At 52.0% G+C, this 27,785-nt stretch overlaps 11 protein-coding genes across 11 annotated transcripts; 4 read left to right on the top strand and 7 right to left on the bottom strand.

The window, feature by feature from the left end:
- Nucleotides 1-1,229: 1,229 nt before the first annotated feature.
- On the bottom strand, nucleotides 1,230-3,265 carry ATG22_2 (Autophagy-related protein 22; the record flags this gene model as incomplete). Its single annotated transcript, XM_014690934.1, has 2 exons — nucleotides 1,230-2,842; nucleotides 2,974-3,265. 2 exons carry the CDS (start codon nucleotides 3,263-3,265, stop codon nucleotides 1,230-1,232), a joined length of 1,905 nt encoding a protein of 634 aa, XP_014546420.1.
- Nucleotides 3,266-5,025: 1,760 nt separating this feature from the next.
- On the bottom strand, nucleotides 5,026-5,496 carry G6M90_00g099250 (uncharacterized protein; the record flags this gene model as incomplete). Its single annotated transcript, XM_014690935.1, has 2 exons — nucleotides 5,026-5,279; nucleotides 5,358-5,496. The coding sequence occupies 2 exons, from the start codon at nucleotides 5,494-5,496 to the stop codon at nucleotides 5,026-5,028; spliced, it is 393 nt and encodes a 130-aa protein (XP_014546421.1).
- A 932-nt stretch (nucleotides 5,497-6,428) lies between these two features.
- Nucleotides 6,429-7,544, bottom strand: CHORD (Cysteine and histidine-rich domain-containing protein; the record flags this gene model as incomplete). The annotated part of the gene is made up of 3 exons (XM_014690936.1): nucleotides 6,429-6,750; nucleotides 6,816-7,356; nucleotides 7,433-7,544. The coding sequence occupies 3 exons, from the start codon at nucleotides 7,542-7,544 to the stop codon at nucleotides 6,429-6,431; spliced, it is 975 nt and encodes a 324-aa protein (XP_014546422.1).
- A 412-nt stretch (nucleotides 7,545-7,956) lies between these two features.
- G6M90_00g099230 (uncharacterized protein) lies at nucleotides 7,957-8,341 on the top strand (the record flags this gene model as incomplete). The annotated part of the gene is made up of 2 exons (XM_014690937.1): nucleotides 7,957-8,151; nucleotides 8,216-8,341. The coding sequence occupies 2 exons, from the start codon at nucleotides 7,957-7,959 to the stop codon at nucleotides 8,339-8,341; spliced, it is 321 nt and encodes a 106-aa protein (XP_014546423.1).
- Nucleotides 8,342-8,390: 49 nt separating this feature from the next.
- Nucleotides 8,391-9,588, bottom strand: rhmA_1 (2-keto-3-deoxy-L-rhamnonate aldolase; the record flags this gene model as incomplete). The annotated part of the gene is made up of 5 exons (XM_014690938.1): nucleotides 8,391-8,656; nucleotides 8,857-9,124; nucleotides 9,193-9,218; nucleotides 9,286-9,378; nucleotides 9,435-9,588. 5 exons carry the CDS (start codon nucleotides 9,586-9,588, stop codon nucleotides 8,391-8,393), a joined length of 807 nt encoding a protein of 268 aa, XP_014546424.1.
- A 949-nt stretch (nucleotides 9,589-10,537) lies between these two features.
- Nucleotides 10,538-11,235, bottom strand: rpb7 (DNA-directed RNA polymerase II subunit rpb7; the record flags this gene model as incomplete). The annotated part of the gene is made up of 4 exons (XM_014690939.1): nucleotides 10,538-10,553; nucleotides 10,620-10,789; nucleotides 10,853-10,933; nucleotides 10,987-11,235. 4 exons carry the CDS (start codon nucleotides 11,233-11,235, stop codon nucleotides 10,538-10,540), a joined length of 516 nt encoding a protein of 171 aa, XP_014546425.1.
- Nucleotides 11,236-13,499: 2,264 nt separating this feature from the next.
- Nucleotides 13,500-14,296, top strand: G6M90_00g099200 (uncharacterized protein; the record flags this gene model as incomplete). Its single annotated transcript, XM_066131557.1, has 3 exons — nucleotides 13,500-13,562; nucleotides 13,686-13,769; nucleotides 13,841-14,296. 3 exons carry the CDS (start codon nucleotides 13,500-13,502, stop codon nucleotides 14,294-14,296), a joined length of 603 nt encoding a protein of 200 aa, XP_065987572.1.
- A 672-nt stretch (nucleotides 14,297-14,968) lies between these two features.
- G6M90_00g099190 (uncharacterized protein) lies at nucleotides 14,969-15,583 on the bottom strand (the record flags this gene model as incomplete). Its single annotated transcript, XM_014690941.1, has 1 exon — nucleotides 14,969-15,583. The coding sequence occupies one exon, from the start codon at nucleotides 15,581-15,583 to the stop codon at nucleotides 14,969-14,971; it is 615 nt and encodes a 204-aa protein (XP_014546427.1).
- Nucleotides 15,584-16,960: 1,377 nt separating this feature from the next.
- Nucleotides 16,961-18,435, top strand: bik2 (FAD-dependent monooxygenase bik2; the record flags this gene model as incomplete). The annotated part of the gene is made up of 3 exons (XM_014690942.1): nucleotides 16,961-17,256; nucleotides 17,316-17,554; nucleotides 17,603-18,435. The coding sequence occupies 3 exons, from the start codon at nucleotides 16,961-16,963 to the stop codon at nucleotides 18,433-18,435; spliced, it is 1,368 nt and encodes a 455-aa protein (XP_014546428.1).
- Nucleotides 18,436-20,308: 1,873 nt separating this feature from the next.
- On the top strand, nucleotides 20,309-24,026 carry arg4 (Carbamoyl-phosphate synthase arginine-specific large chain; the record flags this gene model as incomplete). Its single annotated transcript, XM_014690944.1, has 3 exons — nucleotides 20,309-20,642; nucleotides 20,800-23,858; nucleotides 23,919-24,026. The coding sequence occupies 3 exons, from the start codon at nucleotides 20,309-20,311 to the stop codon at nucleotides 24,024-24,026; spliced, it is 3,501 nt and encodes a 1,166-aa protein (XP_014546430.1).
- Nucleotides 24,027-25,331: 1,305 nt separating this feature from the next.
- NPL4 (Nuclear protein localization protein 4) lies at nucleotides 25,332-27,485 on the bottom strand (the record flags this gene model as incomplete). The annotated part of the gene is made up of 4 exons (XM_014690945.1): nucleotides 25,332-25,616; nucleotides 25,698-27,138; nucleotides 27,221-27,345; nucleotides 27,402-27,485. The coding sequence occupies 4 exons, from the start codon at nucleotides 27,483-27,485 to the stop codon at nucleotides 25,332-25,334; spliced, it is 1,935 nt and encodes a 644-aa protein (XP_014546431.1).
- Nucleotides 27,486-27,785: the final 300 nt, after the last annotated feature.

The raw sequence follows: 27,785 nt of genomic DNA, 5'->3' as shown, positions 1-27,785 counted from the left end.
ATCAAAAGGCTGCGCGTCGGAAAAAAACACAGGTGTGGAGGTGGGCAAGTGGGAGGTTATTCGCGACGCCGGTTGGGCCAAGCTATAAGGCGGGCCAGACCTGGCTGGCAAGGACACGACGTGCTCAAGTGGCCAAGAGCAGGAGGGCGGGTGGGCAAGTGGGCGCCGGGACGCCGACGAGGCAGGAGCGTCTGCTGGTGCCGTACAGTAGTTCAATGTTGCGTCTGGTAGACGTACGGCGAACGGAGTAGCATGTACTGGGTACTAGGCTCGAGGAGGCAGCACCAGCCGGGCCACCGTGCCGCACTAACTCCAAAATGGCTGAGCAGAGTACGGAGTACCTGGGCAGTTTAAAGGCAGTTTGCTGGTAGTAGCTTGAGACCCCGGCCGCCAACTCTAGAAAGCAACCCAGGCGCCAGGCACCGAAGAAGGCCCAGGTGCCAGTTGACCGTAACGGCTGGCTGACAGACAGGGGGGGGGAGGGTCAAACAGAAGCAATGTGCGTACCGAGTACTGTGTACTTTCCGTACGGGAATAATCTGACCGGCGCGCGGTAGAAGATTCCAGACGCTTCAATAGCCCCAAGCCGAGCGATACTGATTGAGGGCCGAAAAAATAATAATAATAAAACGGGAGCAAGCAAAAGGAAAAGAAAAATGCCACGTGTGCGTTCAATCAATTTTTGGTCCAGCTTGTCAGGAAAACAAAAGGAAGGAGAGAGGCGACACTGGCTATCCGTTTGCCAATAATATTGCTTCCAACGGAATTATGGGTGGCTGGTAAGGAAGGCTGGCGCGGCTAAGTCAGACAACAGCCGCTGCTAGCCCAATCGCCTCGACTCCTCAGTCACTCTTTGACTTTTTATCAAAACAACATCTTCATATACCTGTGGACATCTCAAAGGATGATGCCGTGGCAGCAAAACCCAAATCACCATGAGCGCCAATGTCGTCATTTTGCACCATGTGCACGTAGCGTCCATATTGACCGTCAGCAAGAAGAGCTGCTCAGAGTGACCCTGGCTGCTGTACTCCGTACAATAAAGATGTTTTGTCTTGCACTTTCCTGCAACCACAGTAGCATTCAGCGGCCTCGATATAATAATGCCATTACTTGTCTGTTATAATAAACTCAGTACCACACCAACGCCATCGCTATGCAACTTGCAAGAATATAATCCAAATACAAGCACCATCGCCACATTTCCGTACTCAACACTAGATATCCAATTAGTCATCTTCTTCATCTTCCATCAGAGGAGCTTCTTGCGATAAACACACGTCTGAGCCCTCAATCTTGGCCACCAGCCGCTCGCCTTCCTTCTTTCCCCTCTCAACATTAATCAACCATATCAACGGTGCTGGAAGGCCAACCAACGCCCCCAGAAACCAGAACGCCGGACGAATGCTGCCCGTCCGGTCGATAATCGCACCAACTATACTTGGGCCGAAGACACTGGATCCCTTGTCGGTAATGGCATACAGAGCGTAGAATGCGGCCTCCGAGCCGGGGGGGATCAACTCCCCGTAGAGAGACCGGCAGTAACTACTTAGCCCGCCCATGACAAGGCCGTATATCGCTGCCAAGGGGTACATTTCCCACGGCTGTTGGAGGCCAAGGACGCCCCAATTCTTCACAAAGGGGAGATAGCCCATGAGCCCGTAAAGGGGAATCAGTTCAAAGAGAGCGATGCAAACCAAAATGGTCTGGTGGGCTTTCAACCCCAAGCCTCGAGATACCACCGGCCACCCAAACGCGCCGAGTATTCCAGACATGGTTGTAATGACGTTGATCATACCCAACGCCCAGGGACGCATGTGTAATTGTGTCTTGGCGAATAAAATGGCGGTGCTAGAGGTTGTGGCAATGGCATCCGACAGTAAGAACCATCCCGCGAGGAACAGCATGATGTCTGCTAGCCTTCTTGCTTGTTGGATAGTACGGAAAAGAGATTTCCAGGCATAAGTAAGGTACGGTATCCATCCAAACGCGCCCTTCCGCCCCGTGTTTACCAGTGGCGGTCCGGGTCTTGGTCGTAACCACAGGGCTGACGGGACAGTAAACACTGCCCACCAAGTCCCGATGACGAAAAGGACTACTCTTTGAGACCACGTGGAGTTCTTCATGCTCAGCAGAATGCCAATGGACAAGCATTGAACGAACAGGGCGGCGATGTAGCCGATGCCCATGCCCTTGGCAGACATGCGGGAGGAGAGCTGAAGTTCGGTCGAAGTAAGTTCCTCGTGGGTCGGGGCTCTACGAAGCCGTCGACGCGACGCAGCATTGTCACCGGGCAAAAGTGGCGACGTGGGATCAGCAGCTTCATCCTCCAGCGTGCCTACTGACTCGTCTAGAGGTCTAGACTCTGATGCACAATCCGCCAAATCCGGCGTCATTCCACGCTGAGCACTCAGCACCTCGGGGTGATTTCGAACCAACAGTGGCAAAAACGAGTTCAAGAGTACAAAGGATGCCCCGAAAGACGTATTGGAGAGGATGGTGAGAATAGCGCCGAGGATGTAGGTCTCCCTGCTGATAAAGATGTAGCACATGACGGAAAAGGCACCAAGCCATGCAAATGTCAAGAGGAGCTTCTTTCTGTAGTGTCCATGATCGGCAGCACAACTGATGCTTACGACCAGGAGCGCCTGCAGAAGGACACTGACTGAAAAGGTGTACATGGCAAAACTGGCGGTGTTGATTTCGAGACCCAAAACGTAGACGACACACTGTCCGTCGTCGCCGCCTTTGCTGTCACTCGATCCGCATGGCTTCGTATGGTCTGAAGCCAGTACGCCGTTTTCCCGGGCCAGAGTTTCCAGGAGAATAGGAATGAATGAACCTGTCGAGCAAGGCGAGTCAGCACTACAGGGGTTTGCCATTTACAGCCATCGCATCCAGCAAGCTCGGGGCGCTGTTCTTGGGCGGATTTTGAACAAGCAATGCCATTGCGAAGCGAAATACCAGACTTACCGATTCCACAAACCACATAAACCTCGGCTGCAAAGCCGTACATGTACCAGCCGAGCAATTCCTTGCGGCTGGTTGGTCGCGCATCATGGCCGGAGTAGTAAGGCGCCCCGATTGGGAGCAAATCGCCGTCGCTGCTCCGTGAACTCATGCTACCGTCGGTCGAGGATCGTTCGTCATCGGCTTCGAAATCAGATGTAAAGGAGCGAAAGGATCGTTTCGAGAGAATTGAGATTCCTGACCAATGTCGACGGCCTTGGAGTTTTGGGCGGTCGGCATGCGCTTGCGAAGGCATTCCGGAAGGAGAGGGAGCTTTCCAGCTCCTAGGGGCCGGGCACCTAATGCCTAGGTCGCTCCTGCCTGCTGGCACCCCGTGCTGGCTTTCCCCACACGTGATTGGTACGGCTGAGCCAGGACTGTTTGAGATGGCTCGACACCGTTTTCCAATGTCACGGCAATCTGCCTCGTGAGATTCAAATGGCTGCTGCCGAAGTGCTAGGTGGTGAGGCACCTCACAATCAAGGGAGCTGGAGATGGACTGAGTGTAACGACGATATGACTTGGGCACAATCCCCACAACGCACTGCGGAGGCGTGGTAGACTGGACCCTTTATCGGCTGCTGCGCTCACGAACTCTCTTTCTCTCTCACGCGTCTCTCGAGAATTGTAAGTGCATTCCTTACATCTCGACGATGGCAGATGATTGCCAATTGCCACAGACGCAGAAGCCCAAGTAACAAACAGCCACAGATGCACACATACATATATATATATATGATATCCTACGTCAATTTGTCGACGCAGGAGAGTAAGCGGTCCCACCAACATCAATCTTTCCTTGGCGACGCTTTTCGAGGATTCGCACATTCACCTCTCAAATAGGAATACGGCATGTCTCATGGTTCGACGGTTGATGCATAATGAGCAAACTCAGCCGGCTAAATCAACTTTGCCTAGGCACTCTGACGCGCTGCACGCAGATGCCTATTCGTTCGGTGTTGGTCCCTTCTTCTAGCGTACCCTCCTTCACTCACGCAGTAATGGGGTTACATGCCCGCATTCCTGCATGACCTTTGCTGGGGCGGGGATCATGGGATTCGTGAATAGCACTTCCGTTCTCTGTGTTGCAGGAGAAACTGGGCACAAGCTCACACTCCTTCTTGGATGCCACTCGGCAGAAATTGTGCATCTCAATTTCACGTTTTTTCGGGGTTGTTGGTGCAAAAGATGAACAACCCTCCTCTTGCCGGGTTACCAGGGAAGGATTGGCTGAAGTCTGCTGGTGTTGTTTCTCATGTCCAGCTGCCCCGCCGAAACTTGGGGATTTGGGAAACCTTGCTAGGCTGGGTTCGGTTCGACAAGATGGTGGGACGATCGCAACGTTCTAAGTTTACAAGAGCGAAGATGGCTTGTTGATCCCTTGGTCGTATCCACCCGAGGCATATCACCTCATCAGCTCTGGTCAGAACACGTCAACCTATACTTGAAAATGTAGGGTAAAACATAGCCTAGCCGTGGGATGTAACGTCGGTTAATTCCTGAGTTGCTCCAGATTTTGCTACGCAGGGCCATCATTAAGCTGGCTCAGCCGTTGGATTGCTCCTTTGATTCGTCGTCAAGTCAAATTACTGCTTGCGACAAGGCTTGGGGCACAGGTATATAATGAGGAACCTTGTCGATGTTTTATACAGAAAGCCTCTGCTACGGATTTACTGCATTCCCTTGAAACATCTGGCTCGCCTTTCAACTCGAAGGGGACCTGAGATGGTAGATGTGTGTCGAATAATGGCAGATCCTTTGTAGTAGATTGGTCCGTCTCAGACCACGCGATACCCATTGCGGTGAAGAGTATCAAGCGAAACGTTTGATATGAAGGGGCGCTTCTCCCCCCAAGCACCCGATGATGCTCAACTGCGTGACCCATCGTTGAAAAGTTTGGACACAGCAAACAAATTTGCAAAAGTTCAGAAACAGACGCGTGCTACTTGGATATCACTGTGAATTCATACTACGCAAATTAAAGTTTAAAAAAAAAAAAAAGAACATGCCCAAAGTCTACCTCTTGATGACACCAAACAGCTTCTGCTTCAACTTATCCGCCAAGCCAACGGGCGCCGCAACATCCTCCCCCGTCCTGTCCGCCGCCGCCTTCTTGCCGTGCCCATTCGCAACATGCTCGTTCCCCGCGCCCCCGCGCCCCGTGTGGTAGTCCTGGTTGTCCTGGCTCGCGCGATACGCCGACTCGGGCACCACGTCCTTGTCCTTGCGAGCCGCCGGGGCGGACCCGACGTCGCCGATATTACCAGCGCCTGTTTGCAAAACAACCAACCCCTCGCGTTAGCAAAAAAAAAAAAAGAATGGTGGCAGCATCATCGTCTCAGTCTCACCTCCTCTGCCCGCGCTGTACGCGCCGTCGCCATGGCTCCCCTCGATGCCGGCGCGGACGACTTCCCCGTCGACATACTCCGTCTTGTCGGGGTTGATGTTGCCGGCTCCTCCTCGGCCGTGGGACACTTCGGCAGCCATGACTATGAGTCCTAGGGCCGAGTTGGCTCTCGGAAACGGATTGCGTGCCGGGAAAGGAACGGCGCGCTGTAGAGGGCGAAATTGTGGAAAGAGGTGAAATATCCTGCCGGGTAGGGACCATATGCTTTAACGCCCGGGGGGCCAAAAAAAAAAGGTCGGAGTTCTAGAAGCTCGAGCCTTTATATATCTCCTTATCCTGCCCCCCAATGGCTGCTACCTGGGTATTTTAGCGGTTGCGATAAGATGGAAGCGTCAACAGGTGCAAATACGTGATAGTTAGTCTTGTCATGGGTGGGTCGACTGGTCTGCAGCCTTGTTTGGCTCCGTGGCCTGAAGAACACAAGCTTAAAAGGCTGGCCGGGCTGTGCCAAGTTCCATCATTGAACCTGCGCCAACAGTGGCCGGGTAGTTATCTGTCGAGCGCCATCATCATCAGACGGTCGCCGAGTCTCCCTCTCTCGATGTTTATCGGCAAGGGCCGGGGACTCAACTGCCACATGCATGGCCCTGGGGAATCAGGAGCGCCGCTGGACCAGTGAGAGTGTGCCGATGCGCTCTGCGCCGCCCCGTTTACGTAGCTGAAACTGGCACCGCTCTGGCCTGCCGCGAGGCTTATCTTTTCCATGCTGCCCTTGGTGGTGACGAGGTCCCCGTTATCGCCATGTGGCCCTGATTGACGCAGACAACGGTTTTCTTTCACGTGGCGCGAGAATTGGGTCGCCGTGGAGGGAGAAATCGCATGGATGCCTGGGTCCCCTGCTCGCAACTTCACGTAGTAAGTAACTATTTAAGTACTAATAGCAGTAATATTGTTTTGCACAGACATGATGCTCTTTGTAGTACGCCGCCCCCTCCCTTGCCTACGAATATGTACACCTTTACAACCCGTCCAACCGCCAAAACTCCAGATCTAAAAACCGTATGCCTCAAATCTACTGCGCCATCCCCGCACGCCCAACTTGGTAAATTTCACCCGTCAACGCCTCATCTCCCCTGAGGACCGGCCACGACGCCCCATCTGCCTTGACGAGCGTCACCTCCAGCTTCGTCCCCAAGATCTTGTACGACGACTTGGCCGTGTCGATCTGTCCATAGAGGGGCACGTCGGCAGAGTATCGCTTTGGCGGGGAGTCGCTCGTCACCAAGTCGAGAACAAGTTGCTTCTCCAGAAACTCAACCTTTGCGGTTTCCTTGTTGATTTTCTTGAGGAAAAACGCGGCGATGACGGTTGTAGCAGTTTGGTAAAAGTCGTGCCTGTGATTCAGGCGTGTCAGCACACACGTTGGCAAATGGGCAGACGACTGCCACGGTAGACGTACCTGACTGTGCTCAGAACCTCCTCCCCGGCCGAGCCCGTCTTCTCCTCCTCCTCCTTCTTCCCACTGCCAATGAATAGGTGTCTGTCCTTGGTCTTGCACCCTTCAATCTTCATGAACTGGTCAAACTCCAAGACTCGCCTCTTGCAGCACGAATACCCCTTGCTGCCCTCGTGGAAGATGGGCACACCGGGATGGTGGACGCATGCCTCGCCCTCTCGTAAACTACCCTTCTTGTATCTCTGCCCGCAAGTTCGTCGGCGACACGAGCTTCCATCGGGTATCTCCAAGCTCGCATCGTCGTCATCTGTTTCCGGGGCAGGAGGAGGAGGCGTGGGTATCGATTGAGCCGGCTGGATTGGCAAGCGCGGCGGCGTGCGAGTTGTGAGGGCGTCTATCTTTTTGGCCAGCGAGGCATCATCCTCTTTGGGCTTTTCTTCGACGGGGGGAGGCATGTCGGTGGTGGAATGGGTGCCGGTCGTGCATGGCGGGATGCACATGAACTCGTCAAACGTGAGGACACGGGGCTTGCAGCATTTCCATCCTAATACGGCTGTCAGCTTGACGGTTTCATGGATATATGAAGCAGAGATTGCTCCATGAACAAGCGAGCATCACACCTTTTTGACCTTCGTGGAAGATTGGTGGACCGGGGTGATATTCACATTTCTCTGTAGCATCGGTGTAGATCTTGCCACAGCCTTGGTGGACACATTTCTGCATCGTGGCCATGTTTGGTTTTGTCTCTCTACAGAATTCTCCTCATAAAGAAACCTCTGTCCGGTAGGCCAAGTTCCTCGGTTTGCCAACTAATAAATGAACGAAAGAGTTGGCTTCGAGGAATTCTGTTGACCTTGGCTCTGGTGGGGTGGGATGTTCTAGAAATACTGAATCGGCGGCGCACCTCAAGCTCAGCTCCAGCACCGTTACCGCCTTCCTAATTGGATGCGGGGTCGGCACAGCTCGGGCCCCTAGTCTTACAAGGGAGTGGGGACGGGTGCGTAAAAAGTGATGTACGTGACAGCAGTGGATGCCGCCGCCGTCGTCAACCTCTACTTATGTCCAGATGATCCGAGGTGAACTATTTCGTACTGTCACTAGCTTATATTATTGAGGAATACCAAAGTACAATTCATAAACAGCAATGTTTGTCACCAATCGCCTTTTGCAGGCCTGCAGAATCACCCTTTTCACCCGCGACAACTGCGGCCTTTGCACACAAGCAAAAGGCGTGTTATCCGACGTGTGGGATAAGCGGCCGTTCGCATACAAGGAGGTGAATCTGGCTTTACCCGAGTCTCGGTCTTGGATGGAATTTTACGATTTTGATATCCCAGTGGTGAGACAAGTGGTCATGTTTGGCACCTGCTCAACGACCCGATAATTACTGACTCCGCGACAAGATACACATCAGCAAGGTCAATGCTGCCGAAGAACAGGTCAATGCAGCCGGCAAAGCAGTCAAGTTGATGCACCGCTTCACCGTTGAACAGGTAGAAGCGAAAATGGACCAAGTCGAGAAGAATTAGCTCAGCCTGCTATCATTACCATGGTGCACCCTTCTCTTGCCGGAAATCCCTAATATGAGCCCTTCTTCTCAGCGATAGGACCGCCCTGTGAGGCGTTGAATTGCTGTTTCAGTATATAATCCAGTGCAGTGTAGTCGGCCGACACACTGATCATGTCGAAGCCCTGGTCGGCATAGAGCTTGGCCTGCTCGCCGCTCGTGGCGTACATGCCGCACTTCTTGCCGGCTTTCCGGCATGCTGCGAGGATTCGAGCAACGGCTTCTTTCAGCTCGGGGGCCATGACACCGTCTAGGATGGGGTGGCCAATATTATTGCCTGTATCATGTTGGTTAGTCTAGCGCCTTATAGATATATTTTGCCTGTTCGCAAGTATGCGCTGATACGGATTGTACTGCAGCATGTTATCGCATGGTGCGCGAGGGCCAAGTATTTGGTCTGGCCAAATGCTTTTTGCCTCCCACCGCATATATTGGGAACTGAAATATGGGAAAGGGAGGGCTGGTGTTTAGCCATACCAAGGTCAAAGGGTCCGATGAAGAGTACGTCAATGCCCTTCACGGCTGCGATTTCTTCCACCTCGCTCAAAGCCTCTCGCGTCTCAATCTGGACCATTGTCAAGAGAGCGTCGTTTGCCTGCTGCAGGTACTCCGTAAACGAAGGCACGGGATTGAACCGCTCGGGCGCGATGGGGGATCCGAATCCTCGCTTGCCCCAGGGCGGGAACTTGGCAGCTTGAACCAACTCTCTTGCTTGGTCTGCCGAACGAAGCAGTGGGACGAGAATCTAAAATTGTCAACATGCCGAGCTCTGGTCCCCCGGTGTTTGAGATATGTCAACCATGCCCAACTTACACCATGAGCACCAGCATCCAATGCCCCTATCCAGTGTCGGTCAGCACGCCATCACGTATCTCCTCCGGGGAGATGAAAAAGGAAATCACCCACGTTTGACCATCCACGACTGCACATCCGGCAGTCTGACAAGAGGCGTCACGCCCAGCGCCGCAATCGCCGGCACCGCATCATGCATGGCCCCATCTGGCTACCGTCAGCAAAGCCGCATCAAGCAGACATTCCAAAGCGTGTTTGCCTACCGTCAATGTTCCCATGCTCACAATCCACCATGACCCAATCTACGCCCGACCTCGCCAACAACCTCGATACATTGGCTCCCGGAATCATCTGCCACATCCCCATGGACTGCTTGCCCTGAGCAAACGCCGTCTTGAGCCGATTGCACGCCTGCATGGTGTATGTCCTCTGTAACGTTGTCACAACTTATAACGCAGGTTTCTTTGAAATAAAAGTATATCATGCCTAAGCAGTGAGCCAGTGAACACCTTCAACAAGGCGTGCGTGTCAAGAATGAAAAGGGTGCAAGGTACGGTCAAGGCCTCAAGAGACGGTTTTGAATCACAGGGTGGTTGCGGGGACGTGTGGTTCTACTTCAGCGGCATCGGCGCACTTGTCGGCTTGGGGCGCATAAAACGCCCGTCCTGGCATTAGTCTCCAAAGCTGCTTTATCCTGCGCAGGATGCAATTGGAGAAGTGGTTACTGCTTTCGCATTCGGGAGATAACATGGCTTGGTGGGGATCGAGTGGAGTGGGGGTGACGATGCGCTGGGGAAGAGTCATCGGTGGGGGGTTGCAGGACGAGTTGATGTCTGGTTCGGGATTTGTTTACCCCGAGACAGATGCCAATTGATATCAATTCAACACGCCGTTTTGCTTTAAATATCCCACCTCTTTGTGCCGACAAGGACGCTGACAATCGATGCCAAGTAGGCCCTGACGTCCTGCTATACATCAAAACCAAACCAACTTGTAGCTACAAACTACGTCAAGCTCAGCGCATGTGGGAAGAGAGGCTACTGACTTTGACCTTTTCTATTCGGTTGGGGCCATTTGTTTCTCTTCATTTTGTACTTCATCTTTAACAAAATATTTTGCTTTGCCCAATCAGTCCCTCCTGGCGCTCGCGCCATCTCAAATTCTAGTCGTTATATATTCTGCTGGGCCCTGTTAGGGAGTCGCGTCGTATGCCCAGAGGAACAGCTTCTCAGACCTGTACCACACAGGAGCCCCCGGTCTTATTATATTCTCTCAAGAATACTTGAGAGAGGTTTTTTTCCCATCTACCTTCTTCACCTCGAATGCGGTCGCGTTATAAATCGACGGCTCTTAGATTCGTAGTTCATCAGTCCTGAAGACATCTGCAACAGCGTATTAGCGGCGTATTCATGCGAAATTGGTTTTGCAGTACAAAGTCATCAGCGTACCCTAGGTAATCCTCCTTGATACTTCCAATGGCCCACATCTCCCCGACTTCTGTTCTCGTTCCGATAATTTTGACGCGCACGTGCGTCCCGGGTTCGATAACTGTGTCCTCATTATTGGTAAACTGCGGTGGCGTAGCGTTTGGATCCCACTTGATATCGCTTGGTATCAACTTCTCTTGTGGTTAGCTACAGTCATTCTTTTGAAGAGCCTTCGCAAGCGTTGTCTGCCATACATGTGCGGAAACGAAAAGTCGCAGTGGACCGGCCTGCGCGAAGAAACCCTGAGGATTGATAGAATATACAACCGCATCAACCTGCGCAAGTTAGAACTCTCCCTTATTGCAATGCGATGGTCTTGTTGTCATACCGTCTCGCCCTTGAACGGCCGCCAGACGACGGCGCGGTAACCGACCGTAAATTCTGCAAGACCGTTGCCTGGAAGAATGCGCCCTTCAGAGATATCGAACGTGTCCATGATAGAGATGATATAGTAGCTTCCAGCGCAAGTACCCTCTACATCTTTCAGCAGCTTGCTGGTGACAAGTTCGTGCATGTTGCGTCCAAAGTACGAGGGGTGCAGGGTCACCCTGCGCTCCATGTTGTACAGGAAGAACATTGTGGACTCTCGCCCTACTGCGGGAAACAGCAGTAGTAGTCAATAATTCGGTGTATATTTAGTTGGATAGGCGTATTGGCGAGACGGAGGCTTCGCAGGACTCAAATCGGAGGGATAAAGGTTCGGCCCGCAGTTCCAGTTGGGGATGTATCGCGAGGATGCGCCGCTGAGGACGGAGCGACGAAGGATGTAGACGAGTCGGAATCTGGAGGAATGTGTTTGGAAGAGACTCTCCACGCCCCGAGAAGTGCACGGTTAGCCCCCGAGTGGGAGTTGGCGATGTGGTTGAGGATCTGAGAGGTTGACGACGCGAGGCGGAGGGAGCAAATGCGACGCCAACATTGGTGGTTGAAATCTTGTCACCCAGATGAGAGGCAGGTGGTCCGTGCACAGCCTCGTCGCAGTTGCCTGGCGTTTCTCGGAGGTGCTTCAATGTACGGAGTACAAACGGAGCAACGACGAGCAGGCTCGAATGTATATTTTCTTGCCGTGATGCAAAAACGGTACCGTTTGGTCTTCTACGAACCATCACCAAGGAAGCTACATGTCTCAGCTCTTTGAATTATTCGTGCTTGCTAATCATTATACAGAGCCCTTCTACCTCAGGGTCATCCGAGGCCAAGAGGCTGGTGGGCCACGAACTAAGGCGCAACACTAGGGAACAAACTCTAGTCACTGCCAACAAGATCTACCTGGTACCTGGGGCCCGAGTTTGGTGAGCCGGGACTTGATCCGAACTTCGAAGACAAGGGTTTCTTCCAAGACCGGCCGTCGACTGTGATGCAATTGGCGGAAGAGAAGCCCTGCAGCAGAGCCATTCCTGCCTGACAACATGCAAGCTCTCATCGCAAGGCAGTGCATTTGACTGATGCAGAAAGTGTCAGACAGCGGGACCTCAGCTACGATTTCACTTTTCGTACTCTTATCGCCATGGAGGATTTATCAGAGCAGCCCTCGAGCTCAGGAGACGATTATTCGGTTGAGTGCCAGAATGGACCCTCCTTACGCCACATAAGCTTGGTGTACCGAGTAATATTACCTGTCTTCAACAGCTATAGTATATGCACATTGTCGCCCCGGGGTACAGAACTGTTGCTCGGAGTATGACCGAAGGCCCGAATCCCTAGACCCGATTGTGCTTATCGTATTCTATAGTAGTAATAGCACGGCCTCTGGCAAGAAGATATCATTGTCCATAGCGACGTATGTATGTGTGCTGATATACCCCGATATCCATTATTGGCGCGATACACGTGTACTTTGGCAGGTCAAAGTCTCTTTGCCACCCATCCGGGTCGCAATAGCTCAGCCCTGCACTCCCCGGCGGGATTCATGAGACATTGCCTGTTCTCCGCAGAGTTTGCCCGGGCACACGGCCTAGGTCATGCATGCTGGTCTTCAAGGACATTACTTACCTAGACAGATACCATGTACATACATACCACTTGCGATGCTGCTTGACAGCTGATGGCCGAGGCAGCATCTGCCACTAGTTGGAGACGTGGCACGCTGCTCTGTGTGGGCTGTCATGACAGAACCACTGGATGACCACGACGAGAACACGAACAGGGCCGACAGGCTAGACTCTGTCAACCTCCAGTTTAGAGGGGCTTGGGGTGGCCTGGTGGTTCATGTCCAGCCTGGCAAGCTCCTACGCTCGCACAGCGCGCCTTGCCCAGTACGAAGCAGCTATGGATTCGTTGGGTTTAGACCCACGCCCCGCCGTCCCTCACAGACTTTGGCAGCTGATGGACTGATGGTTGCAGCACGCCGAGAACCGGCAGACACTCTCTGTGTTCCTCCGTTTGCTAGTGTGACACCCCCTCTCCCTCTGAGCACAGCGCTTCAAAGTCATTACAGCACGGAGTACCTGGTTACGGAGTACTCCGTAGACGAAGTTGGATGGAGTCTGGTCGACTTGGGCGCTGCGCTTTTGTCGTGGCTCAGAGTGGCCACGGAACGGAAGAGCCAACCGAACCCCGACAGGCAGAGCTGGCACATGAACCGACTGACCTGAATGAGCCAAACCTACCATCTTATCACTTCAACGATCGAGTTCGCTCCTTTTCTTCTCGTCTTCTTCTGCCATCCACTTCTATTTTTCTCGTGTAGGCGGGCTTTTGAGGAGGCGCTTCCGCCAACCTTTCCAGCTCGACTTCATCTCCTTGATTTACCCGCGTTTGTGTCTCGGCTCCTCGTTCCGCCATCGTCCTGCGGCTCGCTCTCTTTTTTTGGTTTTTTTGCTTGTGTGTCGCGTGCCCACCATGTCGCTGGATTTGGAGCACCACCTTACCTTTGTGAGCATCACCACCTATGGAACCTCGGATGTCTATCGACGTCCAACCCCTCCCTCATACCCAGCGATCTCACGTCAAATCTCAGCCTCAATCCCATACTGGACTTGGTGCGATTCGATACTAATTTTTTCTTTCTGGTTTTCATGTACACAGTATGGCGCTTACCACCATAATTCAATCAACAAGCTTATTCACATAATATGCGTTCCGATTATCCTGATCTCGGCCTTTTGCATGGTATGCTCATGGAATCACTGCCTCCGAAATCCGACATCAACCATTCGGCACTGGTCCTAATTCTTTTCTAGGCCACATACTCGGGCACCCTCATCCAGACCCCTAGCTGGCTCTCCGTGCCATATCTTGACCTCAATCTGGGCACCATTGCGGCTCTCATGTATTCGGCACTCTACTTACTGCTCGAGCCAGTCGCTGGCTTTGTGTTGGCTGCATTCTGCTTGGCCGGCACCGCTTACTCCAATTTCCTAAAAGCAGAGAACCCAGCTACCACTTTCCAGATTGCACTCGGCTGCCATCTTGCTGCCTGGATTTTCCAATTCGTTGGACACGGAGCGTTCGAAGGCCGCGCTCCTGCCTTGCTGGATAACCTACTCCAGGCCATCTTCTTAGCCCCGTTGTTCGTCTGGCTTGAGGTCCTCTTCAAGCTAGGATACCGCCCTGAGCTCCAGGCTCGTGTCGACAAGAAAGTACAGCAAGAGGTCGCCAAGTTCAAGGCCGCTTCTAAGAATGGGAAAGCCAAGTAGATGGGAAAACACGCCACGAATTGTGTGTTGCTGAGCGATCAATTACCCAATGAAGCAGGAAGCTACAATGGGAGGCAAGAAGTATTTGGCCTAACCAAGTAACCATGCATCACGCGTTATACTACTGGATACTGGGACATATCAACGCACACTTGGCCAACGGCCAATACTCGAGCATATTGCCACAGACTATACATGCCCAACCCGAAGTTTCATTGCAAGGAGTAACTGCTGTTGATCGGTTACTCTTTGTGTATCGACATGTCTCAGAAGTCAAATTCTACCAAATGATTGTTTTATTTTTGAAAAAGATAGGCTAGGTATGGTGACGGCTCTTGCTATTCTATCTAGAAAGGAAGCAAATTGCCCCAACCGACCCGATATCTTGTTTATATCAACCCTCTATTAGCGAATTGTTTTTCACATGATCAGCGCCTCGATGTCCATGCACTGATGTCCTCAGCCTAGTGTTGAAGAAAACTGAAGTGTACTATATGAAGGAAGAAGTTGTAGATGGAAATCGGGGGCGGGGGAGGAGCATAGAATGGTACAGTACGATGTGCGGTAAAAATCAACACCATGATCAAATTGGAAAGAAAATCCAAGCCATCATCTTGAGCCACGTTCGAACGCATTGACTTGTCGCTGTTCGCGTATGTGCACAAGGTGGACTCAAAAAAAGGCCCCTTTCTCTTCCTCGCGAAGCGCTTTTTCGCAAACCATTGATTCCGAAGACGGAGTTCTGCTCTTCCAGTACCTTTCCCGTCTGCGTGCTTTGTCTCCCATGAAGTTGAATTGAACGGGAGGCCGCTTGAGCTTGCCTTTGGTTATCGAACGGTTTCCGCGTTTCGAGGACAAGCCTGGTTGTACGGTGTATGAATCATCGAGAGACTCTGATGCAAGTTGTGTACCGCTGCTCGCTTCGGAATCTCCTGGCAAGAGGGACTCGTCCGGTGCAGAACTGTCCCGAACGACACGGATGGTTGGGCTCAATTCCGCAAGAGTCTTGTCCGATCCAGCGCTCATTCTAACTGTAAGAGGCTGCTGTGTTTCGTCTTCTTGTGTGTTCTGCGGTGAAGAGTTGTCATGGCTTGCGTCCGAAACGTGATGGTCCTCCACGTCGGCTGCTGCGTTGTCCGGATCAGATGCCGAATATGCGTCGCTGTCACGGCATTCCTCACACTTGACACTGTCCTGTGTAACAAGGCGATTCTTACGAACTTTTGAACGACGCGAAAAGAAGCAGTGCAACCGTTGTGATAGCCTGGGGCAAATAGGTCCCCCCATTGTTGCGATGGTTTTTTCTTTTTTTCAGTTTTTTCTTGTGTTTTTTTTTAGGATGAGTAACGATGATGTATTTGGAAGATATCAGGGACGATGATGGTAGACAAAAGTTTCGATGGAAGCAAGTTGTGCAAAGATACGAGGTGCTGCGAAAGAATGTAAATGGTTCGTGAGGATTCGAGGTTTGTGTATTAAAAAAGTCGTGGTGATGCGGCATATTATACTCTTTTGCCGAGAGGTGAACATGATGTGAATACCATGGAAACTTTTGATATAACTCTTACAAGTTGTGATTTCGAACACAATAGGCTTTACAGGCGGTTCTGTTACGGTCATTCAGCGGCACTTGTTAAGATGGTGTCAAAGGGCTTAGGGGGGCAAAAGTCAATTTGGAGTCGCGAAGTGCCAGTGTGTGAGTTATGTTCAGATTAGATGGAGACTTTGTTTTTTTCTTCGTCTTTGTTCATGATGGCAAGTGAGTCGCGCGCCTTTGGTTGAAACCCGGTTGTCGGTGCATGGCAGCGTTGTCAAAGTGCCAAGGAGTGGACAAAACGGCCTTTGCGGCATCGCTCATTCAAGGCAAGCTCTTTTCCGGCTTTGGATATTTGTGACCGGACCTTCTGTGAATATACTGCGTCTTGTATTTCGTCTGTTGGGTGGGTATACATACACCTGTGTATCATTGAGGACAAGTACATGCATTCCACAGTGCACTCATCCAGCTCAATCGATGTTTGTGTATCCCGGTATACACCTTGCATGACAGAATATTATGACATAGGACGATACGTGTAGCCACGTCGGGCCAAATGCTCCTTGCGCCAAGCGGTACTGCGCGCGGGCTATTTTATCATACAACTGGCGTCGGTGGATGGAATAACACCCGCGACGACGGACAGTGCTATCAAGTTCCTTGTTTCCATTTACTACGTAGTCAATCGAGTTTATGCAACCATGTTGAGGCTGTCTTCTTTTGATCCTTGAAAGAAAAAAAATGCTGTTCTATTCGCGCGTTGATGAGGGCTGCGATGGCAACATTCTCAGCCTAATTAAGGAAGACATCACTACGACATCGCATCTTCCCATGCCGGAAAAGGCAAGAGGAATGACCAACTACCAACTACTCCCACTTTGTTGTACATCCCATGCCGTGCCGCTCAGCCACATGATACGACATGCGGGTGCAGTGACTCAAACCAGGCCGCGGGACTGGCCGCCTTACGATGCGTCCAAGCATAAAAGGAAGCAAGTCGCGCATACAGCCGCCAACTAGTTACACACTCGCACATCTGTCCGTCGGCATCGTTATTCAGGTTCTGGAGAGGTATCGCACGGCAGGCCACCCCAGGTCTCATAAACGGCCAAACGCCTCCGCGCCGAATGGCTCACGAGCACTATGAAATAGCCATCGTAGGCGGCGGCATAGCAGGCCTCACTCTGGCTTTGCTTTGCGAGGGGTTGGGTTTCAGTTACATCCTCTTTGAAAAGCGAGACTCGCTCGAGGGTGATAAAGGCGCGGGAATCGGCTTACAGGCGAATGCCCTGCGTATCCTAGACCAGCTGGGTGTCGCGGAGAAGGTGGACGCGGAGGCGGGCACGTTGGCTGAAACATATCGGTATGATGAAGATGGAAACCAGATTATGAGAAACAGTGCTCTGGGTACCAGTAGGAAGAGGTGTGTCTCTGTTTCGCGGTATTCGGTTTTATTGTTCTTGGTGCTGATGTTTGGCCTAGGGTTGGTTATGGCTTCACCATCATGGAGCGAGCGGCGTTCCGTCGTATACTTTGGGAGAGTATCACACGGAGAGAATGCATCATGGGTCCGTGCCTGGTAACCTCGGTTGAGGAGAATGAGGATGAGGTCATTGTTCGTACGGCTCGTGGATCCTATCGAGCCGACTTGGTCGTGGGTGCAGATGGCGTAAACAGCACGCTGCGAAGGCTCGTAGATGCCTCAAAGCCCATGGCCGAATGTAAGTTTTTGTGGCCGTCCCGATTCACACCGGCTGATCCACATTCAGACGAACAAACGAACAAAGAATCAATCTGCCGGGTGAAAACAGACATGTCATCGCCCTTCACTTGCACCTACGGCATGTCCTCCGCAACACCAGGCATCCTCCCCGGCGACCACTTCGGCACTCACCGCCCAAACGGGGGCGTTCTAGCCTTTGCCGGTAAAGGAGGCACCATATTCTGGTTCCTCTTCGAAAACCAAGCCGCAAATACCCAGCTGCCGCCGCGATATTCAGCCTCCGACGCGGACAAAGCGTGCCAATTGCTCGCGGACATCCGTGTCATGCCAGAAGCGACGTTCGGCGACGTTGACAAGAACGCTATTTTCAAGTTCAAAATCCCGCTTCAGGAAGGCGTCGCGCCAATCTGGCACACTCATCGTGGCGTGTTGGTAGGTGATGCGGCGTGCAAGATATCTCCTGCCAGTGGAATGGGGGCTTGCCAGGCCATCGAGATGTGTGCCGTGCTCATGAATGAACTTGTGAGGGCGAGGAGAGAGGCCTTGTCAAGGCGAGAGGGGCGAATATCTCGCCAGCTGATGCGCTCTGCGTTGGAGAAGTATCACGAGATACGGAGGCCAGTGGCGGTGAGCATGGTGGCAAAGGCGCATTTGATCACTCAGATTTGCTTGTGTACTCCCGGGATGCCCACTGCTTTTGGGAAGCATATGAGACAACTTTCGGAAGAGTCTTTTTTCAGTCTTGCGGTTGAAAATTGGAAGGATTCGCCCACTGTGGAGGATTTGGAGCTGACGCCGCGGGGGAGGCTTTGTAGTGAAGCCATAGCCAAGGAAATGACACAGGCTGTGCGTGAAAGGAACAAAATCCAAACAAAATAGCAAGGGTTCCTATCGTATTCAAATCTAGCCTAGGGTAGGCTCCAGGTTGCTGTATGCCCGAGTGTTGCCCTGTGGGCTACGATTTCATGCTGTAGACCATGACAGGTTTCCTTTTAGCGCGTTTCTTCTGCCGATATGTCGACCGGGAGGTGCTAAACGATACGTAGACATGCACTTGTCTCCGGCTTCATCCTTTACAGAGATGATCCGTATAATTCGGTCTTGGGGCGCCAGGCATACCGCTGAGGCATGGTATGGCGTTTCTCAAGCTTTTTAAAAGATTTCCAAGTTGGAGCCGGGTTTGGCAAACGTCCTGTGTGGCGAAGATATAGTCAATACATGTGAGAGCAGGTCTGATGGGAGTATTCGAGTGGCGATGCGGCCAGGTGAAGTCGTTGCTTACATAATCACACACAATCCTAGCTGGGATGCACCAATCCTACGATGTCTACCGCATTGCAGACGATGGCATGGGCAATTCCGTGGCTGCATGATGGAGAAGATGCAGAAGATGCAAAAGTATTTTTATACTCTGTCAATTTTGGCATCTTGTCTCTGCAAGCAAGCAACGCGCTAATAAGGTTCAGGGTTGGCAAAGTTGGCAGCTGGCTAGCCAAGTGACTACCGAGAAGCTCCCTATCAGCTGATCCAATTAGAAGAGCTGGGGACTTTGCATTTGGGAAAAAAGATGGCCCACTCAAGAATAATGCGCATATCAGGTGGATCATTGATACGGCAAAGCGTGGGGAGGGACCCAGGCAAGGTGACGACGGACAGGACAGACGAGAAGGCGGGTTCGGTCATCAATTGATGTCAACGGTGCAAGTTCCAGGCTGGTTGATGTGAAGGCTTCATCAGCCATGAAGCGCAAGGAACGGATTGACGCGGCAATAACCCGCTTTGGTGTTCATGGGCCGACATTGTACAGCCATGGCACGGGTCAACATGTTGTGCGCGCCTCGTACGGAGTACTCCGTACTTGTCCGGAAATGCTTGCATGCGCCGTGCAGCTGGCACACCTCAACCGCACTTGGATGACGAGTGAGCTGGCGTCAGGCGTTGCACATGCATCAATTGATGATGCATCATTGCCTCCCATTGCAGGGACGATTTGGGCAAGTTTCTACGAGCAGGCGGGCATCGATCGAAGACTGGGCATTGCCATCAATAAGGAGAAGGATGGCGTCGGCTTTATCCTGGATGCCGAACTCGCAGCGCACTTCCCACTTTATGACTGTGCTGCGTGGTCAGGGTTCACACATTTGATGCGACAACCCACGCAGGTTTTTCTTTCCATGCTTCTTTCCTTCCCGGACCCTCAACAAGAAATCTTGCCAACAATTTGTCGCCATCTGGTTCGGCAGCGCCACTGATGCTGCAGCCCCAGCAGCCGCAAGCGCTAGGACCCATAACCAGTCGCTCTTGCTATCACCACTAGTAATTGACGCTTGATTCTCGAACAATACTTAACTACAGTGCTCACATACGCTGCTCCAGGCGACTAGACTATTGACCTTATCTTATCGGCTGTTGACTGTAAGTCTGTCTGTGACTCGCCCGACCCCCGGACCGGAACCTGGAGCCGCCCAATTTTTTTTTTTTGCTGGCCCGAGCTCTTAATTGTTCCAATCCCGGCCTTTTGTCCCACGTCCCACACACCACGCACACCACACACCACGCATCCCTCTGCTTTTGGTCTTGGTCACCGACTTTCATTCCTTCTGCAATTCCGTGTCCCCTTCGCTCCGCTGGCCATCGACACCTGCTCAATTGGCCCCGCGAACGTCCAGGCTGCTCGAGGGACGGTGTCATTGAAGCATTGAACGCCCGGGGAGCTGTCTGTCTGTCGTCTGCAATTGTGATGCCTCTCGCGATGCCTTCGATGCTGGCTGGCCGCGCTCCGGTCATGCTCCGAGCTGGGCGTCGCATTCCTCGAACTCTGCCTTCTCCCGCCAGGTCTCTCACCACAGCCTCGTTGAGGTCGTCTGCCCGCTCTTTGCTGCAGGCTAAACAGGTCCCCAAGAGACTTGGCACAATTTCCATTGTCCGAAATTATAGCTCCTCGCCAGCCGAGTCCGCGCCAAACACCAAGGCTTACATCGACAGTGGGATCATTAAGCATGTTCAGAATGTCGATGTGAAGAAGGTTCTCGTCATTGGCAGTGGTGGTCTTGCCATTGGCCAGGCTGGTGAATTCGATTATTCAGGTTTGTTCCCTCATGCCGACATCTCCCAAGAGGAGGCAGAGAGCAGGCACACCGAGGACGCGCTTTCACAGTCGTGACTCATGTGCCGCCGCAAACATGACGAAATCTTGTTCAAATTTAAAGTTTCACATGCTAACACCGCCCTTTTCATATACAGGCTCACAAGCCCTCAAGGCTCTCAAGGAAGCTGGCGTCGCTTCTGTTCTGATTAACCCTAACATTGCTACTATCCAGACCAACCACTCCCTCGCCGATGAGGTCTACTATCTGCCAGTTACCCCCGAGTATGTCAGCTATGTCATCGAGAAAGAGAAGCCCGATGGCATATTCTTGTCCTTTGGCGGACAGACTGCCCTGAACTTGGGTGTCCAGATGCAGCGCCAAGGTCTATTCGAGAAATACGGCGTCAAAGTCCTCGGCACTAGTGTTCGCACTCTGGAAGTTTCAGAGGACCGAGACCTCTTCGCCAAGGCCCTGGAAGAGATTAACATCCCAATTGCAAAGTCTATTGCCGTTGGCACTGTGGACGAGGCCTTGGATGCTGCTGAAAAGGTCGGCTACCCCATCATCGTCCGTGCCGCCTATGCCTTGGGTGGTCTAGGCTCTGGCTTCGCCAACAACGAGGAGGAGCTTCGCAACATGGCTGCGCGGTCCCTGACCCTGTCGCCTCAAATTCTGGTGGAGAAGTCTCTCAAGGGCTGGAAGGAGCTCGAATACGAAGTCGTTCGCGATGCCAATAACAACTGCATCACGGTTTGCAACATGGAAAACTTTGATCCACTTGGCATCCACACCGGTGACTCGATTGTCGTTGCTCCTTCGCAAACCCTGAGCGATGAGGAATACCATATGCTTCGATCCGCGGCTATCAAGATTGTGCGACATCTTGGTGTTGTTGGTGAATGCAACGTTCAATATGCCTTGCAGCCTGACGGCCTCGACTACCGTGTCATTGAGGTCAATGCCCGTCTCTCCCGATCTTCTGCCCTGGCCTCAAAAGCTACTGGCTACCCTCTGGCTTACACTGCTGCCAAGATTGGTCTTGGCCACAGTCTACCTGAGCTTCCCAACGCCGTTACCAAGACCACCACCGCCAACTTCGAACCCTCTCTGGATTATATTGTCACAAAAATGCCCCGATGGGATTTGTCCAAGTTTCAGCACGTTAAGCGTGATATTGGCAGTGCCATGAAGTCAGTCGGTGAAGTCATGGCAATTGGCCGAACGTTTGAAGAATCTTTCCAGAAGGCTATCCGTCAGGTTGATCCCCGATTTGTTGGCTTTCAGGGTGACAAGTTTGAAGACCTGGACTACGAGCTGCAGAACCCCACTGACCGTCGATGGCTCGCCGTCGGCCAGGCCATGCTTCACGAGAACTATTCTGTTGAGAAAGTTCATGAGCTGACCAAGATTGACAAGTGGTTCTTGTACAAGCTCCAGAACATTGTTGACTGCACCCGCGAGCTCCAGGCCGCTGGTAGCCTGCAGGCTCTGAAGAAGGACCAGATTATCAAGGCGAAGAAACTTGGCTTCTCGGATCGCCAAATTGGTATGGCCGTCAACGCCACTGAGGACGAAGTGCGCGCTTGCCGATTGGGCTTCAACATCCGCCCTTGGGTCAAGAAGATTGACACTCTCGCTGCCGAGTTCCCTGCTGATACCAACTACCTGTACACTACTTATAACGGTTCTTCCCACGATGTGACTTTCGAGGATAATGGCACGGTCATTTTGGGAAGTGGGGTTTACCGCATTGGGTCGTCTGTGGAATTTGATTGGTGCGCAGTCGGCGCCACCCAAGCCCTCCGCCAGATGGGAGAGAAGACCGTCATGATCAATTATAATCCGGAGACCTACAGCACCGATTTTGATACAGCCGACAAACTTTACTTCGAAGAGCTCAGTTACGAGCGTGTTATGGATATCTATGAACTGGAGAATGCCTCTGGCGTGGTTGTCTCTGTCGGCGGCCAATTGCCCCAGAATATTGCCCTGCGTCTACAGGAAACGGGCGGTGCCAAGGTTCTTGGAACGGATCCCAAAGACATCGACAAGGCCGAGGATCGTCAGAAGTTCTCCGAGATTCTCGACAGTATTGGCGTTGATCAGCCTGCATGGAAAGAGCTCACCTCCGTCCAGGCTGCTGAGAAGTTCGCCGAGCAAGTTGGATATCCCGTTCTTGTCCGTCCCAGTTACGTCCTCTCTGGCGCTGCCATGACTGTGATCCGCAGCCAGGAAGATCTCAAGGAGAAGCTTGAGGCCGCCAGCAATGTCTCCCCCGACCATCCCGTCGTCATCAGCAAGTTCATCGAGGGCGCCCAGGAAATTGACGTTGATGCGGTCGCCTCCAAGGGCGAACTCATCATCCACGCAGTCTCTGAGCACGTTGAACAGGCTGGTGTCCACTCTGGTGATGCCACTCTGGTTCTCCCACCTGCCAACCTGGACGGCGCCGTCATGGAGCGCGTCAAGGACATCGCCAAGAAGGTCGCCAAGGCCTGGAACATCACTGGTCCCTTCAATATGCAAATCATCAAGGCTGATGACCCCGAGGGTGGCGAGCCAGCCCTCAAGGTCATTGAGTGCAACCTCCGTGCTTCCCGATCGTTCCCCTTTGTCAGCAAGGTCCTCGGCCTGAACTTCATCGATGTCGCTACTAAAGCACTCGTCGGCAAGGACGTTCCTAAACCCACTGACCTCATGGCTGTCAAGCGCGACTACGTCGCCACCAAGGTACCTCAATTCTCATGGACCCGTCTCGCTGGCGCCGATCCTTTCCTCGGCGTTGAAATGTCTTCGACTGGCGAGATTGCCTGCTTCGGCAAAGATCTCATCGAAGCCTACTGGGCTTCTCTCCAGTCCACAATGAACTTCCGCATGCCCGAACCTGGTGAGGGTCTCCTCTTCGGCGGCGATACCAGCAAGGCCTGGCTGACCCAGGTTGTCGACTTCGTCTCCCCTCTCGGATACAAGCTGTATGCCGCCAGCAATGACGTCAAGGAATTCCTCGAGTCCACCACCAAGGACAAGATCAATGTCGAAGTCATTGAGTTCCCCAAGGAGGATAAGCGAGCCCTCCGTGAAGTCTTCCAAAAGTACGACATCCGTGGCTGCTTCAACTTGGCTGTTGCCCGTGGCAAGACCACTCTTGACGTTGACTATGTTATGCGCCGAAACGCCGTCGACTTTGGCGTGCCTCTTTTCATGGAACCCCAGGTAAATGAAACATCCCCTATGCTTCCCCCTTAAGTTGCAATCTCTTACTAATATGCGTAGACGGCTATCCTCTTCGCCCAGTGCATGAGTGAAAAACTTCCCCGCAAGGAGGGTATTCCCTCTGAAGTCCGCCGCTGGTCCGACTTTATCGGCGGCAAGCCATTGTAAACCAATACAAGATAGCGATTCAGAAATACATGGGTTGAAACTAAAAATAAGGGTAGACACTGAATGTGTTGTCTGGTTTCTTTGCTACTTTTACTGTTGAAGATACTTGGAGTCCAGGATAGGTTACAAAATAAAAACGTTTCTCTCAGATTACCATTACTACAGTATTCCCAAGGAAGTTTATAGTAGTAAGGAAATATTATATGATACATCGTAAAATGTATTTATTTATATACAAATATCTAAGTAAATTTGTATATAATTAAATGTATTATAGTATCCTGTACTATAATCAATAGTACGCTAGAAATATCCTTTATGAGCTACTAGGCAGCTACCAATAGCATGCATTAACATATTCACACAACTTTACCCCTCAGACTAACCAATCGCAGAATACCTTTCGAGACCAATGGCTTGTTACATGGTGCCGGAGCAGCTTGACCAACTCCAAGAGCAAGCAAAGCTGGGATGCTCTGCCCCAGCACTTTCTCTTCGTTTTGCGATCCGCCACGCCTTCAGCGCACCTTTACCTAACTAAGTTATGCTGAGCCTAGCGTAGCCCATGGAGAGATGTCTTCCGCGGGCGTACGCCGCCGTAGGCATGGGAGGCAGACGAAAGCCGTTTGGCACCTCGCCCTTTGGATCACGGCTGCATTCACGGAGAATCTAGACTGTTTGTCGCCGTGGGAGCTACTTATTAGTGGCTATTGAAGCCAGACGCGTCGCGATTTCAGTGATATCACGGGAGCGGACATGCGACTATCATTGACCTTGGACATTAGAGCCACCACTTGCGTGATTATTACCATTCTGACCGCCAAGGGCTTCACTAGAAGCTCGGTCACAGCCAGATCCGTTGATACGTCGTAGATCATGGGTCGAGGTTCGGGACATGGACAAATTGTCCCTGGAACAGCAGAGCCGCCGCCTTGCTGGACAGGTTGATATTTATCGCTAGTCTCCCAAGATCCATCGTCAGCCGAGCATCACAAGGTCAGCTGGGATGTTTCTCTGCAGACTCAGACGTCTGAAGAACTCTTCCAAGCTACCGCCTGAGCTCGACATACTGAGTAATATGCTATCCCCTGCGGTACCTCCGCTATAGAAGGGTAACCCGATTGAAATGCTACTGATACCTTGGAAATTACAGGCTAAAATTGGATCTAAATGTAACATACAATGTGCCTGACATTGTCTAGAAACCTGCAATGTGTATATTTGACTACTACCTACGTAAGCGATTCACAATCCCAGCAGCCAATCATGTATCAACTCCGTGGATCATCCCAATCCGGAACAGAATTAAGCGTCTCGGTTCGGCGTCCGGCGTTCGTTCAGCCTGAAGGCAGCAAAGCGTTTAGTAAGTGGCTCACCCGAGTCACGCGCACTAACATGACGCGTCGAAAAATCATACGCAGAGGAGTCTGCCGAGGTGGTGGCATGGCCATCTCGCGGACGCTTGGGGAGTCGCTCACCAGTCGATTGCAGGATAGCCTGGAGGGTTTGCCAGCCTTCTGTTGAACGTAGTTGGAAAGATTCGGCGAGATCGTGTTGACTCGCGACTCGACACAGCAATGCTTCCTCGTCCTGAAAATAGAGTCAAATGTGTCAGTGAACTAGGAACAGTAGCAAATATGCAGAAAATATTAGAGAAAAAAGGACACAAACCTTGGATAGAATGCCCATTTGGTGGAGGAAGCATAGTAGATGAAAGTTAGAAACCTCTTGGCCGGTGTCGGATAAGTTGAGAGCTTTGGAAAGAGCAGAATGTTCTTGGGACTCCCCAATGTATTCGCGATTTTCAATAGGGAATCCTGTCTGGGTAAATGTTGGCTTCGGGTCTGCGGGGAAGCCATGTGTAAGAGTGACAAAGAGATACTCGACAGGGAATGAAGGTTTAGCGTTCTCTTGAACGTTGGCGCCATATTCGTTCACCTTGCGATAGAATACTTCGGGAATGTACCGTGTCCGGCTGACAGATCCATCGTCTTCCTCCTCATCTCGAACCAGCATAACCGTCGGGTCGGCAGATGGTTCCACAATGTCAGCCCGCACCATCTCAACTGCTTCATTCGACATCTGGTATGAAGAGATGCCGATTTCGCCTTGTTCATTTCCCGTAATAATGCAAGTCACAAAGTTGGAGCCATATCTGCCGGTGTCGCTCCATTTTGACGGCTTGGGGTGTTGTGCTTGTAATCTCGATGAAAAGCAAATTTCCAAAGACGATAAGAAGTATGAATCAGCATGGCGCTTGCAGACCACTGAGCCGTCGCCCCGACCCGCGTCCAGCAAATCTGTCCAAATGACACCGACAGGTTCTAGTCCACAGAGCTGGGCTATGTGCTCGACTTCTTTCTGGTTCCCCCAGGCGTTTAGCGTTATGCCGTCCAGTTCATCTACTTGCGGCGGCTCGTAGACGGCCTCCACGACAGCCTTGACACCAAGCGGAACTTCAGTGTATTCTGCGTACCGGCCATAAAGAAAACCAATTCTCTGTGAACCGGTCCTGCGCCATGCATCAATGAAGGAATCAACGATGGACGGTGATGCGAATTCAACATGGTCGACCATTCGAAACTGCTGTGGATTCAAGGTAATGGCGCTTGGTTGGCACTTTGTGCATACCCCTTCTGGCCACGGAGGATGGCCGGTAGGACAATCCCGTCGCACTCGGTAAAAGGGTTCCACAAGTGGAGGAATATAAGAGCTACCGAGCTCCGGCTTATTGGTTGAGGAGTTGATCTTTCTGAGGTGTGAGTGAAAGGACTGATATTTGATCTTCTTTTCGGCAAGATATCCAGGATCAAACGGATCCAGCGGTTGACAATAGTCACACATGCCTTTGGGTCCGTGTCGGCACATCTTGTCGCGGCCTCTGGGGATCTTTCCATCCAATTTGTCTAGCCGGTTGTCGAGCGCAGATTGCTTGACTACTTCCCAGGGCTTGGATATTCTCTCTACTCGTGGGTTAATTGGCATATCTTCTGTCGGTAAGACGGGCTTGCCGTTAAGTCTTCCGGATGTTGTCTTGGCCGAGTCATCGCCATTGGTAGCCCCGTTGGTCACGTTGGCGTGTTTGTAGTTGATGAAAATTAAATCGCCATGTCTAGGCAAAGGTCAGATCTTCATCCACATTTTCGTCTAGTTCGGTCCGTCCAGTTGTTGGATGGCGGTTTCAACATGCTTACTTGAGTCCGATTTGTCCAACCTTGAATTTTGCTATCTCAACCAGGACTTTGGCATCGCCTCCGTTTGGAGCATTTGACAGGGTGATGGTCTTGGGATCAACGGTGCTCGGAAGGTGTGGCAACAGCTACAATCATCACATTAGCAACTTGTATCGACCGACAGCAAAATCACAGCACCGACCTGGTCTCCCAGTTCTCCAAAGGTCGTGGTCTCCTCCACCGCTAGCCGGATCATGCCATCCGGCCCTCGTAGTCGCAACAGCATGACGGGCCACCTTCCCGATGCTGATTCTGCTACTGTCAATCTCGCCGAAGGCTCACCAGGTAGGTGAAGTGGTGGGGCTCGTGCTTCAGTCAAGTAAGCTCGGCACAGGGCAAAACGGTGGCAGGGAGAGCGAGTAGAAAAAAAATTCACTTCTCTAGGCCTCGATGGGTAGAGAGAAGGTGACAGCGAAGGGAAAAAACAAGGTTGGCCAACTGTCAAGTTTGATGTCGAGATGAAGGACGGCGGCGGCGGCGTGGAAGCTCATCGACGTCGATGACTGAAGTGGAACCAAGCTCTGCG

This window comes from Metarhizium brunneum, chromosome 6 (assembly GCF_013426205.1).
Source record: "Metarhizium brunneum chromosome 6, complete sequence".
Classification (NCBI taxonomy): Eukaryota; Fungi; Ascomycota; class Sordariomycetes; order Hypocreales; family Clavicipitaceae; genus Metarhizium; species Metarhizium brunneum.
Note: the sequence above shows the minus strand (reverse complement) of the source record. Positions and strands in the feature narration are given on the sequence as shown.